The 12,086-nt window shown below is 37.9% G+C and overlaps 1 protein-coding gene across 1 annotated transcript in view; it reads right to left on the bottom strand.

Annotated features, from left to right (window-relative positions):
* DIP2C (disco interacting protein 2 homolog C) overlaps positions 1–12,086 on the bottom strand; it is a 592,611-nt gene that overhangs the window by 204,805 nt on the left and 375,720 nt on the right. The window contains exons 7-9 of the mRNA XM_036759139.1: positions 7,040–7,174; positions 3,029–3,148; positions 930–1,127 (exon numbers count right to left, since the gene is read on the bottom strand). Coding sequence (XP_036615034.1) covers positions 930–1,127; positions 3,029–3,148; positions 7,040–7,174 — 453 coding nt within the window. The remainder of the gene's footprint in view (positions 1–929; positions 1,128–3,028; positions 3,149–7,039; positions 7,175–12,086) is intronic.

Genomic DNA, 12,086 nt, shown 5'->3' with positions numbered 1-12,086 from the left:
CAAGGAGGCTTGATTGCAGATAGATATACTAATACAGGCTTTATTGAGACAGTCCAAGCAAGAAGCAAAGAAGGCCTGAACTAGGCTGGTGACAGTAGGAAAGGAAAGAACCAATGGGAGAGATGCTATGAGAGTAGAATTGACAAGACTTAATGATTAATTGGATGTAGTGGGTGAAGGACAGAGATCCATCAAAGAGGACTCCAAGGCAATCAGTTTGGAAGCACGGTGATGCTATTAAAAAAAAAAAAACAACCGAGATACCAGGAAAAGCTATTTTTTAGATGGAGCAAAATGGTGAGTTTGTTTCTGGACATGTCGAGTTCAAGGTGACAATAAGCCTTTCAGAGAGAGGCGTACATGTAACAGACAGAAATCCGCATTTGGTGCTTGGGAAGAGTTAAGTTGTTTTTCAGCTATGCTCAACTCTTTGTGACCCCATTTGGGGTTTTCTGGGCAAAGATACGGGAGTGGTTTGCCATTTCTTTCTCCAGCTGATTTGACAGATGAGGAACTAAGGCAAATAAGGTTAAGTGACTTGTCCAGGGTCACATAGCTAGTAAATGTCTGAAGCTGGATTTGAACTCATGAAGGTGAGTCTTCCTGACTCCAAGCCCAACACTCTATCCACTATGCTACCTAGCTGGAGAGAGAGCAAGGTTAAAGTTACACAACTCAGAGTCCTGAGAGTCTGGATCAAGTATCCTCAGAGGGGATAATTTAAGCCATAAAACTCGATAAGCTTAAGGAATGGTAGGTCCATTCCACAAAAGGAATGTAGAGGCAGAGGAAAGCCAATAGCAGAACCTTTGGAGAATATCTACATCTAAGAGGGCAGGAAAAAGAAGGGTAAGACAGAAAGAGGTCTACATAGATGGAAGAACCAGTATAATGGAATATGGTAAAAATAGAATTGTGGAATTACTTACCATAAGTAAGAATGTACAGTGGTTTTCCATTTGTGTCCATAGTGGTTAGGCAAGGGGCCTTTGGTGAAATGGTCCCCCATCGTTGTAATGCTGCTTCTAATGATGGCGGCCAATTTGTTACCACGCCCAGCTGTTCCCCGCGCATTGCCAACATCTGTGCTCCTTCTGGCTTTGGTTGGTTTGGATCTGGTTGTTGAACTTGTATGTGAATTACAAAATCAGAATTAGTTTCATATAAATACCATTAGTACATGTAAAATTCAGTCTTCTTTTCAAAGCACCACAGAATTTTTTTTAAAAAAGGGAATTCATTATGTGGGAGGAGCTACGTATGCATATTTCTCAGAAGGCAGAATTTTGGACAGCACCATTATTTTCACAGATGAAATGGCTATGCATATTATTTTACACACACACACACACACACACACACACACACACACACACAAAACAGGTCAAAGAGTCTTAGGAAAACCACAAGTATATTTGCTGACTGACAAGAGGCAAAATTTTTAAATGTATCTTTTCTAATCCAAGTGTCAAAACCTTTATGGTTAATACTATTAAAATTTATAAGAAAAATAGCCATTCCCCAAGTGATAAATAGTCTAAGGATATGATCAGACAGTTCTCTAGGGAAGAAGTCAAGGCTATCTATAGCCATGTGAAAAAATACTTGACAGTTCTGAGATTCCATCTCATGAACATCAAAGTAGCAGAGATGGGAAAAAAAAAAAGGAAACATGATAAATGTTGGAGGGACTGTGAGGAAAAATGCATATGGATGCATTATTGGTAGACTCATGGAAAGCAATTTGGAAAAATATACAGTTACTAAGTAGTACAAGTCCTTTGGCTCAGCTACATCATTGTATCTGGTAGGCCTATACACAGAAGAGGTCAAAGAAAGAGGAAAAAGAGTCCAAAAAAGAATCTTTTAAGTGCAAAAATATTTATAGCAGCTCTTTCTGTGGTGGCAAAAACCTGGAAAGTAAGGGGATGCTCATCAATTGATGAAATGAATACTTTTGTGCTATAAGATGAAGAAATGGATGATTTCAAAAAGACAGGGGAAAGCTTATATGAACTGATACAGAGTGAAATAAACAGAACTAGAAGAACCATTTATACCGGAATGTCAATCATATTTAGAAAGAGGAAGGTCATCAGCCTAGAAAAATTACTTTAGGTTCTAAAAAAGTCTTGTTAGCACTTGTTATTGCAAAAGTATATTTCTACCCTTCATCAACAAGAAAAACATTTGCACTTGTAACTACCAAAGGAGTACGGGAGGAAAAAAAGACTATTACCTTAAGTAAAGCTCTAACATAAGCTTAAGAATAAAATGCATTTAGTCCAATTATTTGCATTAGGAAGATTGAGGAAGGTAACAACTTCTTCTCTCCTTATAGAATTTTTATGGCTTATAATTGTCCAAGAACCAGTTATCCACAGAACAAGATGATAATGCTTGTTCTCACCATGTCACAACTGATGTCTGAGACCAACAGCTACATAAACAGATGGATTTCATCTTTAAGATCAATTTCATTTTAATAAGCAGATTTCCTTTTCTACATGCATCTATCACTTCTTCTGATTATTATCCTTTCTTTTAAAAAAGAAAACCAGAGCATCCACTCTCTTGATGCCAGGCACTCACATTTTTACAGTGGGACAAGAAAAGAAGAAAAATGGTAGCATCGTGTTTCACTCTGGAAATATACCCTCACACTGAAAAACATTCTTTCCAGTGAGTTAGGTTGTCCCATAATTCACACCCCCTCTGAAATAATACAGTACTCTCAGAGGAGCCCTGGATCAGATGACAGAATCACAATCTGCTGAGGGTGATGCACCAAATAATCATTTTGGGATCACTATCCTGAGTCACCAAGCATCTGGCTCATTGCTCAAGGTGATCATTAGAGACCTTCATTTTATCTGAGCTTTCTTTGCTGAAGTCTCAGAGAATGAGATGCTCTTCTTTTAAAGATAATAGCCCTGGCAGAAACAATATTATTACAATTTATAGCATTTTAACAACATCCAGAATACCAAAAAAAAAATTTTTTTTAATTTCTTTTTTTTTTTTTTACCTTCTAACAATTCCTCAAAATCATCTACAAAGAATTCTCGTAACGGAGGTCGTTTGGGCCGTTTGAGGGTATTGACCAGCTGCTGAATCTTTGCTGACACTCGGCTGCTCACAGGTACTCCTGGAGAATAGGGACCATGGGAGAGATGAGACGGCTTCCAGGCAACTCAGGGTTTAAACAAGGAAACATGGCAATAATTGTCAATGAAACAAGAGCTTGATGTCCTAGATCTGGGATTGTTTAGAAAATTAAACAACTAAATAGGCTGACACCCTACCCTGAACCAAGGTACTGAGAGAACAGAGATAAGCATGTTTACTTGCATAAGTATATATCCAGATAGAAAAAGAATAAAGATGAAACAGACTGACTCTATTATGTGATACTATTTTATGTCCTTTTTATGTGGATTCTATGAGGGGAGTATTCCACAATTCCACAATCAAATCGTCGCTGCTTATGATGACTTTGGCCCAATTTCCAACTCTTGACATGTGCAATAATGAGAGGCAGCATGGTTAGACTAGAAAGTAGGCCTTGAAGTCAGCAAGAGCTACCTCAGACATGGTGGCTAATGTCATCTTGAGTAAGTCAGGTAACTCTAAAACTATAAGTGGCAAGGAAGGTGTCAGCCTGTATTGGAAGGAGTTCCCTCATCCAAGAGGGTTTTCTCTTATCAATGCAATCACAGGCCAAGATCCTATTATTTAATATGCATAGTGATACTTTGTTGTCAATGTTCTACCAACAAGGAGAAATGTTGCCCACTGGAAAAAGCACAGGTCATGGCATCATGAAAGATCTGGGCTTTGGTCTTTGGACCCAGATTCAGTACTTCGGAGGTAGGAAAAAGTAGGCAAATTATTTATCCTCTGTGAGCCTCAGTTTCCCTGGGGATATAGCTACACCAATGGCATCTGCCTCACAGCACTGTTGTGTGAATCAAACAAAAAGAATTCTACGACCTGCTCTTCAAACACTAAAGATTTATATAAGTGTTAAGTGTAAGATTTATGTAAGTGTAGCACTGCCAATTCCCTCTATATTCTGAATATCATCCATACAAGATGGTAGAACACGTACATATTCATTTAATACATGCTTTACAAACAATGCTTTCTACAATCATTGTAAAAGTTTCTTTTTTTTGCTTCCAGGATTATTCAAACTTGTTTTCAATAGGTGGTCAGAAGAGATTAACTGTAGGATCTTCCAAGTACCTTGTTTTGTTTGTTTTTTTTTTGAAGGAAAAAAAATACCCAAACCTTATAGAATTCTATTACACTAGGGCCTTAGACTTTCCTAAGCACAGAATAGACAATATACCACATTCTGGTAACCCATTTGATTATTAAGTTAACCACAGGAGCAAATGAAGGTTAAAATGAGTGGTTGAAATTTTTTAAAAAGGCAAATCTTCAGCTAAAATGGAGGGGGAGAAGAAAACTTAAAGAAACAGTGTTGAGATTCTCACAAACCTGGTGGTATTATTTATACTACCAAAGTATAAAGTCTGCCTAAGCTCAGAGAGACCAGCACACTCATCCAAGAACCTAAAGAGAAGCAATATATTGACTTTGAAAGAAAAGTCTATTCATGTAAAAAGAGACTGGAAATATATCAGTGGGTTAGTGTGTGTTTTAGTCATCCTATGGATGAATGTGAATTATGGTGCTGAGGTGGAGGTACTGTTTCTTAATAATCACAGAAGGAAAATAAATGCTATTAATTTATGTTGTTTTATACAGAACTAAGCACAAGATTTTCAGGAATGTGTTGCCAAACTTCAACAATAAAATACTGTTACTCAAAGAGTTTTTCCTCTGGTAGTGTTCAAACACATACGTAGTCCCCTTTCAAGACAGGAAGTTTCAATAAACAAGAACTCTTTCTAAATCTCATTTAAACATAAGGGCTGCGTCCCCAAACAAAGCAAGCAACGCAGGGCTAGTTGTATCCAATGACTCATGGGTCATCCCACCAGGCTCCTCATGAGTGAATCACCGTGGAAATGTACATAGAAAACTCTGAGTAATAATAATAACAGTAAAAATCAGCTGAATAAATAATAAATTTAGCAGAGGAATTAAAGTAAAAAAGGGAAAAAAAAAAAACAAGACAGAGACGATCATAGATTTAGAACTACATACAAGGGAATTTAGAGATCAATTAATCCAAAGGCTTTTAACCTTTTTATTTGTTGTGGACCCCTTTGGCAATCTGTTGAAACTAGCAGACCCTTACGATAATGTTTTTAAATGCAGCAGGGGAAAGCATACAGGCATACACAGGAAACTAATTATATTGAAATATGATTATCAAAAATAATTTTAAGTTCTTGGCTCACAGGTTAAGAATCACTCTGGTCAAACCCTCTTCCATTACAGAAGAGAAAGTTGAAACACTCAGAAAATCAAAGTGTCTTGCCCAACAAGGTCATACAACTCATGAAGCAGAGCCAAGATTTGAACTGTTTCTCCTAATTCAAAACCAGTGTATCATTGAACCATGCTTCCTCTTAGCATGTGGGATAGTTTCACACTTATTAATATATACATACCCATTAATTAGGTATTTATTTTCAACCCAATTCAGGTGATACTTGTCCTGCTACTAAGATGTTTCTACTCAGTAAAGAATTATTACAATGTATTTAACTAATTTGGCACATAAACATTTATGCCAAATTCTTTTCCTTATAATTTTAATTTTACAGCATTTTTGGCATGTTCAGCTCCTGTAGAAAAGCATGTCACTGGTCACAACAGGGGTTGATGTTTATCCATCTGTCTGTTTAATCACAAAAAAATTCATTCATGCCATGTAATAAGTTATCTCATTAGACAGAAGAGCCCAATGCCATTGGTTCCCTCCATTACCCTCTGATATCACTGTTTGCAGCTTAAAGTTGATGCCTTTGGTACCCACATTTAGTGGGGTTATCAATTTCAATCCTGTCACCTGCAAAAGAAAATACACCCTAACTGGCCCCAGACTTAATATATTTGCAATCCCTTTTTCCAAACACTTAATTACTTTCCCAATTAGTTTTCTCAAATACTTTATCATTTTATTTTTACGGTACCCCTGGGAGTTATTGTTCTCACCATCTTACCAAGAAGGGAGATAAGAATTAGGTAGCTTAAGTAGCTTGTAGAAGAGCAGCTGGTTTTAAGAACAGAAAGACGGACCAGAATGATTGCAACCATGTTTAATTTGTCACCACACTACCCAGGCCCCAGGTCCAATTTTGTATGACATTCACCTAGAAAATTAAACCTGTGCTCTGTCAACTGTAGCCCAGGTATTACCTAAAAGGACCAGGGCTTGAGGAAGTAAAAGGATAAACTCAAGAATTTGATCCATGGATGCTGGGGCCCAACTGCTCTCCACTGGATCCCATTCTCACCAACTGCAAAAGGCCCCAACACCTAACAATATTGCAAGAAGAAAGTTGTGCAGACTCTGCAGCACTTAACTGGTGGTTTATTTGACCACAACTCGGCTGATTTTTGTTGCATACTTTTTTCTCTTTCTGAGCCCCAAAAACCTTCTTTTTAAGTACCTTTCTGTCCATTCTTTTGTTTCCCACTTAACTTCACCTTGACCTTTCTGGTCCTCATCTGAGGCCTTAGTCCATGTGTTCTAATCCCTGAATCCACCCTGGTTACACATCTGGGAAAACCTCAATGTCTTTAGAGTCTTCTTTCTTCTCTTCATAGCCAAACTTCCTCAAATTTCATTTCCCCCCCCCCAAGAAATAATATCTCATTGATGAACACTTCTTGGAGCTTGTCATTTGCTGTCCATATGCCACCTTATTTGAGGGGTTCAAAAAGATCCTGCAAACTGGGCTATGGATGCATTTCTGAGTGAAATACGGCCAGAAGAAACAAGGAACAGATGTCTATAGCACACAAATTATGGGAGTGGAAAGATGGGTTACTGCAAATCAGAACTCAAAGGAAAGAGAGAAGGAAGAGAAAAAAGGGCAAAAGCTACAAGACATACCGTCCCCAGTCTCCATGAGTTCAGCATTTCCATACTTTGGTGCTGTCCGTGATGATGTCGATCCTTGAGGTCTTTCAACTTGTATTGAGTGTTCTGAGGTGTAAGTGGTAACATCAGGAGGTGCGGAATGATTTTCTGCGAAGAAATAATGAATTATTAGGTTTTATTTTTTAAATGATCAAAGTTATCGAAGTTATTTAGACCACCAGGAAAGAGGCAGGACCACATACTGGGAAAAGAAGCTGCTGCCATTATTCAGCAATGAACAGGTATCTTTTCTTTTGCTTTTGAAGAGGTCAGACGAGCATTACTCTGGACCAAAGGTGGTACAAGTCTTTCCAACACAGAAATTAGTAGATACCCAAAGAGAACAGGGCTAAAATAAGTTAGGAACAGGGACAGAGGATGGACCTGTGATTTCACTAGGATAGGGAGTTCCTTGGAAAGAAAACTCCCTCTACCAATGTAAGTTGGTGCCTCCTCTTCAACTTACAATCTTACATGGCTGTCTAGAATGCTGGGAAGTTAAGCAGCTTACCAAAGGAACAAAGCTGGTGTGCATCAGACATAGCATTCAAACTCAGGTCTTCCTAGCTCCAAGGCTGGATCTTGATCCATTATGCCTCTCAATTTAAGATAGGCCAAATTTTTGAGTATAAAAATTATCAACACTTCAGAGTAAACTTCATAAATCAGAATCATCAGAACAATATAGGGCTGTGTCTTAACTATGGTATCTTACTTGAAGCACATTAACCCACCTCCTGATAGAGGGTTGATGGATACAAGGTACAGAGACATACATTTTTAGATATGGCCATTCTGTGGTTTAATTTTGCTAGACTATGTTTATTTGTAAAAACCCTCCTCTATACCCCCTTTTTACCAACAGTTAACTAAGGATGGGAAATAAAAGGGGAAGGGGCGTTAGCTATAGTGGTTTAAAAAAAAGGGAGCCATTGTAACATTTTTTAAAATGCAGATAATAGAATAAAGGAAATTCAGAAGAAAGCACAAATAAGCAGGAGAGTTCTGAAAAAATGTGGAGAATTTATTCTATCCTTTAAAAAAAAAAGCCAGTGGAATGAATAGAGAGTCACAGTTTCATAGAGAATCTTCTTTTCATGATTTGCTGTGTGTATGGAAATGTTCTTCTTTGGAGGATGTTTAAGTTCCAAATAAAAAAAAGTAAAATTAAAAAATATTGATTTAAGTGGCATTTGTAGAGACACTGTTATATTTGTGTCTTATTTGGATAGCAACTTTCCTTTAGTGTCCTACAAGTAATACTTTTTGAAATTACTTTCTAAGGTTCTTTTTTTATTTTTTTTGGCCATCGTTTCAGATGAGCCAGACGGATTATATCGCATGCCACAGAGTTTTGGGCATATGATACAATGGGCAACCCATTGGGTTATATGTCATAGAGAAATGTTTTCCCTGGTGATTTTTTACCCAAAAAGAAACACAGGAGGCAATACACATATAGACAGAAGTAAAAGTGTGCACAATCACCTACAGGTATACACCTCTCTCTCCTTGGAAATGTTTTTTTGGTAACAGCTCCCATTAGTACCTTCAGAAATGTCTGATTTGGATGCTTTACTGGGGCATGGGGGTTGCTGGATTCTTTAACACTGAGCCAGTGGAATATAAGCTCTGGCAGGGATATGAAAAGGCTTTGAAGATGGACCTAGATTCACAATGGCAGTTGAGGATCATCCAAGTTGAGGGGAGAGGCTCTTCACCAAAAGGATGGCAACACTGTGATGAAATGTTCTGGCTATGGCAACTCATGATGTTTACATACAATGGTGTGGAGAGGTTGCAATGGATAAAGGAATCCCAAATTTCTGAAAGTAACATTATAGAGTAGGAGTGGGGTCCATGAACTTGTAAATATATGTATATATGTGTGTGCATATACATAATTGTATATAGTTTATATGTATATATGTATGTATGTGTGTGTATATATATATACATATATACACACACACACACACACACACACACACACACATATATATACATACATATATGACAACTAGGTGGTGCAGTGGACAGAGTGCCAGGCCTGGAGTCAGGAAGACTCATCTTCCTGAGTTTAAATCCAGTTTCAGACACTTACTAGCTTTGTGACCCTGGGCAAGTCACTTAACCCTGTTTACTGCATTTTCCTCTTCTGTAAAATGAGCTGGAAAAGGAAATGGCAAACCACTCCAGTATCTTTGCCAAGAAGAACCCAAATGGGGTCATGAAGAATCAGACATGACTTAAATGGATGAACACCAACAATGACAAAAATATGTACATATATGTGTACGTTTATATGTATGTGTGTGTATATATATATACACATATATATATGTCTAGTACAATATTATAAGCTATCTTTGCACACTTTCCTATGTACATTACTCTGTGCATTTAAAAACATCATTTTGAGAATACATAGTTTTCTTGACTGCTGACACAAAAAGGAAGCCCAGTTTTAGGGGGAGAAAGGAGATTCAATAACATCATTATACAAGGAGCAGGATCTAGTCCTGTGCCGATCCATGCGTAATCAATAATCACAATTCCTTCTTCCACAGGGAGGTATTTAAACTCTGAGGTTGTTCACAAGTAAGCGTATGACAGGAAAGAGACAAGAACACTTGTTAGATGAGGAGCCATGGGGTTACAGATATATGAGAAGGCCCTGAAGAAGACACAAGGGTGTTTATTAACTTAAGGAGGGAGAGGAAGAAGAGGAAAAAAAGACCCTGAAGTAGAACCATTGTCAATGGAGAACAAGTCAGCAAAAAAGGCAGAGGAAGAAAAAAGAAATGAAGGCAGGGAAACTAACTGGAAGTTAAGGAGCTTTTTGTTCTTTTGTTGACATTCTGGGGTAGTGGAAACAGTGAGCAGCAATCAACATAAGTCTTTTTGAATACAAGTAAAAATGATTTGCCCATGGTCTCAGAAATGGGTAGTGGTAGAACAAAAGAACTCAGTGCTTACTACAGGTATGAGAATGATGCATGGATAACCATATTTGGTGAGTAGGTCCTGCTTTACGTTGGCTTAGTAATGACAATAATCATAATAATAATAATGATGACAACAATATAAGAACAGTAATAGGTAGCATTTATATTACACTTACTATGTACCAGGTACTGCGCTAAGGAGCTTTAAAATTATTATCTCATTAGATCCTCACAACAATCCCGGGAGGTGGGTACTATTAATGCCCCCTTTACAGATAAGTAAACTGAGGCAAACAGAGGTTAAGTGACTTGACCAAGATCATACAGCTAGTAAGTGTCTTAAACTGGATTTGAACTCAGATCTTCCTGATTCCAGGACCGGCTCTCTATCCACTTGTGCTCAGATTTTGCCGCACAAACAATGGACTTTTATAGATAGTTACTATTTTTATCCAGAAGTGCTTCCATTTATTACTGCTTGCCACTGAGAGGCAGTATTGGGTAGTGGACAGAGAGCTGGCCTCAAAGACAGAGGATCTGGATTCAAGCCCCTCCTTGAATGCATTTTGGCTGCATGACCCTGGGCAAATCCATTTTGTGTTGCAGAGACAATACTGCCTTAATGTAGTTGGGGGAGTTTCATCAACTCGGAATTTCTGGTACCAATGAAATCATAAATCCAGTCTCTGTTTTATCCCCTACTGGCTGCTGAGGCTTCCTAATAGTTAGAGGTTGGGAGAGGACGGGAAAGAGGTTCAGGGGAATTAGGAAGAAGAGAATATGCTAATGGTTGAGTTTTTGAGTGAGGAACTATACTGTACAGCTTAAATTAAGATATCTTTCCTTCCAGGAACCCAAACAAACAACAGGAGGCAGATATGGTAAGAGGGAAAACTGAGGATGGCAAAGGACTTTGAGAGACCTCCAGGATCTAACAGAATTATTGCATGTACTAACTGGAGACCCCTGTTCTAGCTCTTTTAATTCAGTATTTATGATAATCCAGATATCGGGCTGAGTCCCTTGTCCCTTCTTCTAAGAAAGGGTGTTGAAATGAATTACAAACATAAAAAATACCACAAAGAGCACAACTCAGCTGCTTGCGAGAATAAACTTTCCAAATATCTAATTCTTATCTACTTGTTAATGTAGAAACCCAGATTACTCCTCCTAAGCTGCACTTAGTCTTGCTGACATTTGAAAGCATTAAATTTCAATTTCTTTGCATTCTAAAATTCAGATTTTTCACTTATTCAGACCAGTCTTCCAATGAGTACAACTTAGTGAAGTTTGATGGTACTTAATTTAAAAAAAACACCATAAATTTAAAATCCACTCAAAAAGAGGTGGAAAATACTTAATGATCATAGATGGTCCAAATAATTCGCACATTAGGCATTGAGTTCTTAGGTTCTCCTACAAATCAGTTGTTGTACAACTTTGGATAGGTCACTTGAAGGATGGAGGTAGTTACATCTCCAAGGATCCTTTCATGCATCTTACTCTGTTTCTCTTAACCATTTGCTGAATTAATTCTAAATCCTGCTGTGCCGTTATGCGAATAAAGTTGTCAACACCTCTTTCCTCCAACTTGCCCCATCAACTCACCTCCTAACCAAGAACCACCTTGCATGGTTCAAACTCCTGCCACTGTTATGGAAGGTAAGAAGGATTTCATAGTTTAAATACCTCCCTGGAAGGAAGGAATTGTGATTATCGATTACGCATGGATCGGCACAGGACTAGATCCTGCTCCTTGTATGATGATGTTATTGAATCTCCTTACTACTATAGAGCAAAAAAGGCTTTCAGAGACTGTTGTGTCCAATTCTCTAAATTAAGGCCTAAAAAGGGGAAAAAAATAAGTTTCCCAAGGTCATATGGCCCTCAGAGCTGCGATTCGAATCTCGTCTTTTAATGAAAAAAAATTCAGTGGTTTTTCTACTACAGTGAGCTACCTTACTCTTCAGCTTCTTCCTTATCCATAACACAACATTAATTTGCTTTCTTTAGGCCATTTTTCAATTCTTTAATGGATCTGTGACCTCATTAAGGTGGGGCCTCTTTGAACA

This window comes from Trichosurus vulpecula, chromosome 5 (assembly GCF_011100635.1).
Source record: "Trichosurus vulpecula isolate mTriVul1 chromosome 5, mTriVul1.pri, whole genome shotgun sequence".
NCBI lineage: Eukaryota > Metazoa > Chordata > Mammalia > Diprotodontia > Phalangeridae > Trichosurus > Trichosurus vulpecula.
Note: the sequence above shows the minus strand (reverse complement) of the source record. Positions and strands in the feature narration are given on the sequence as shown.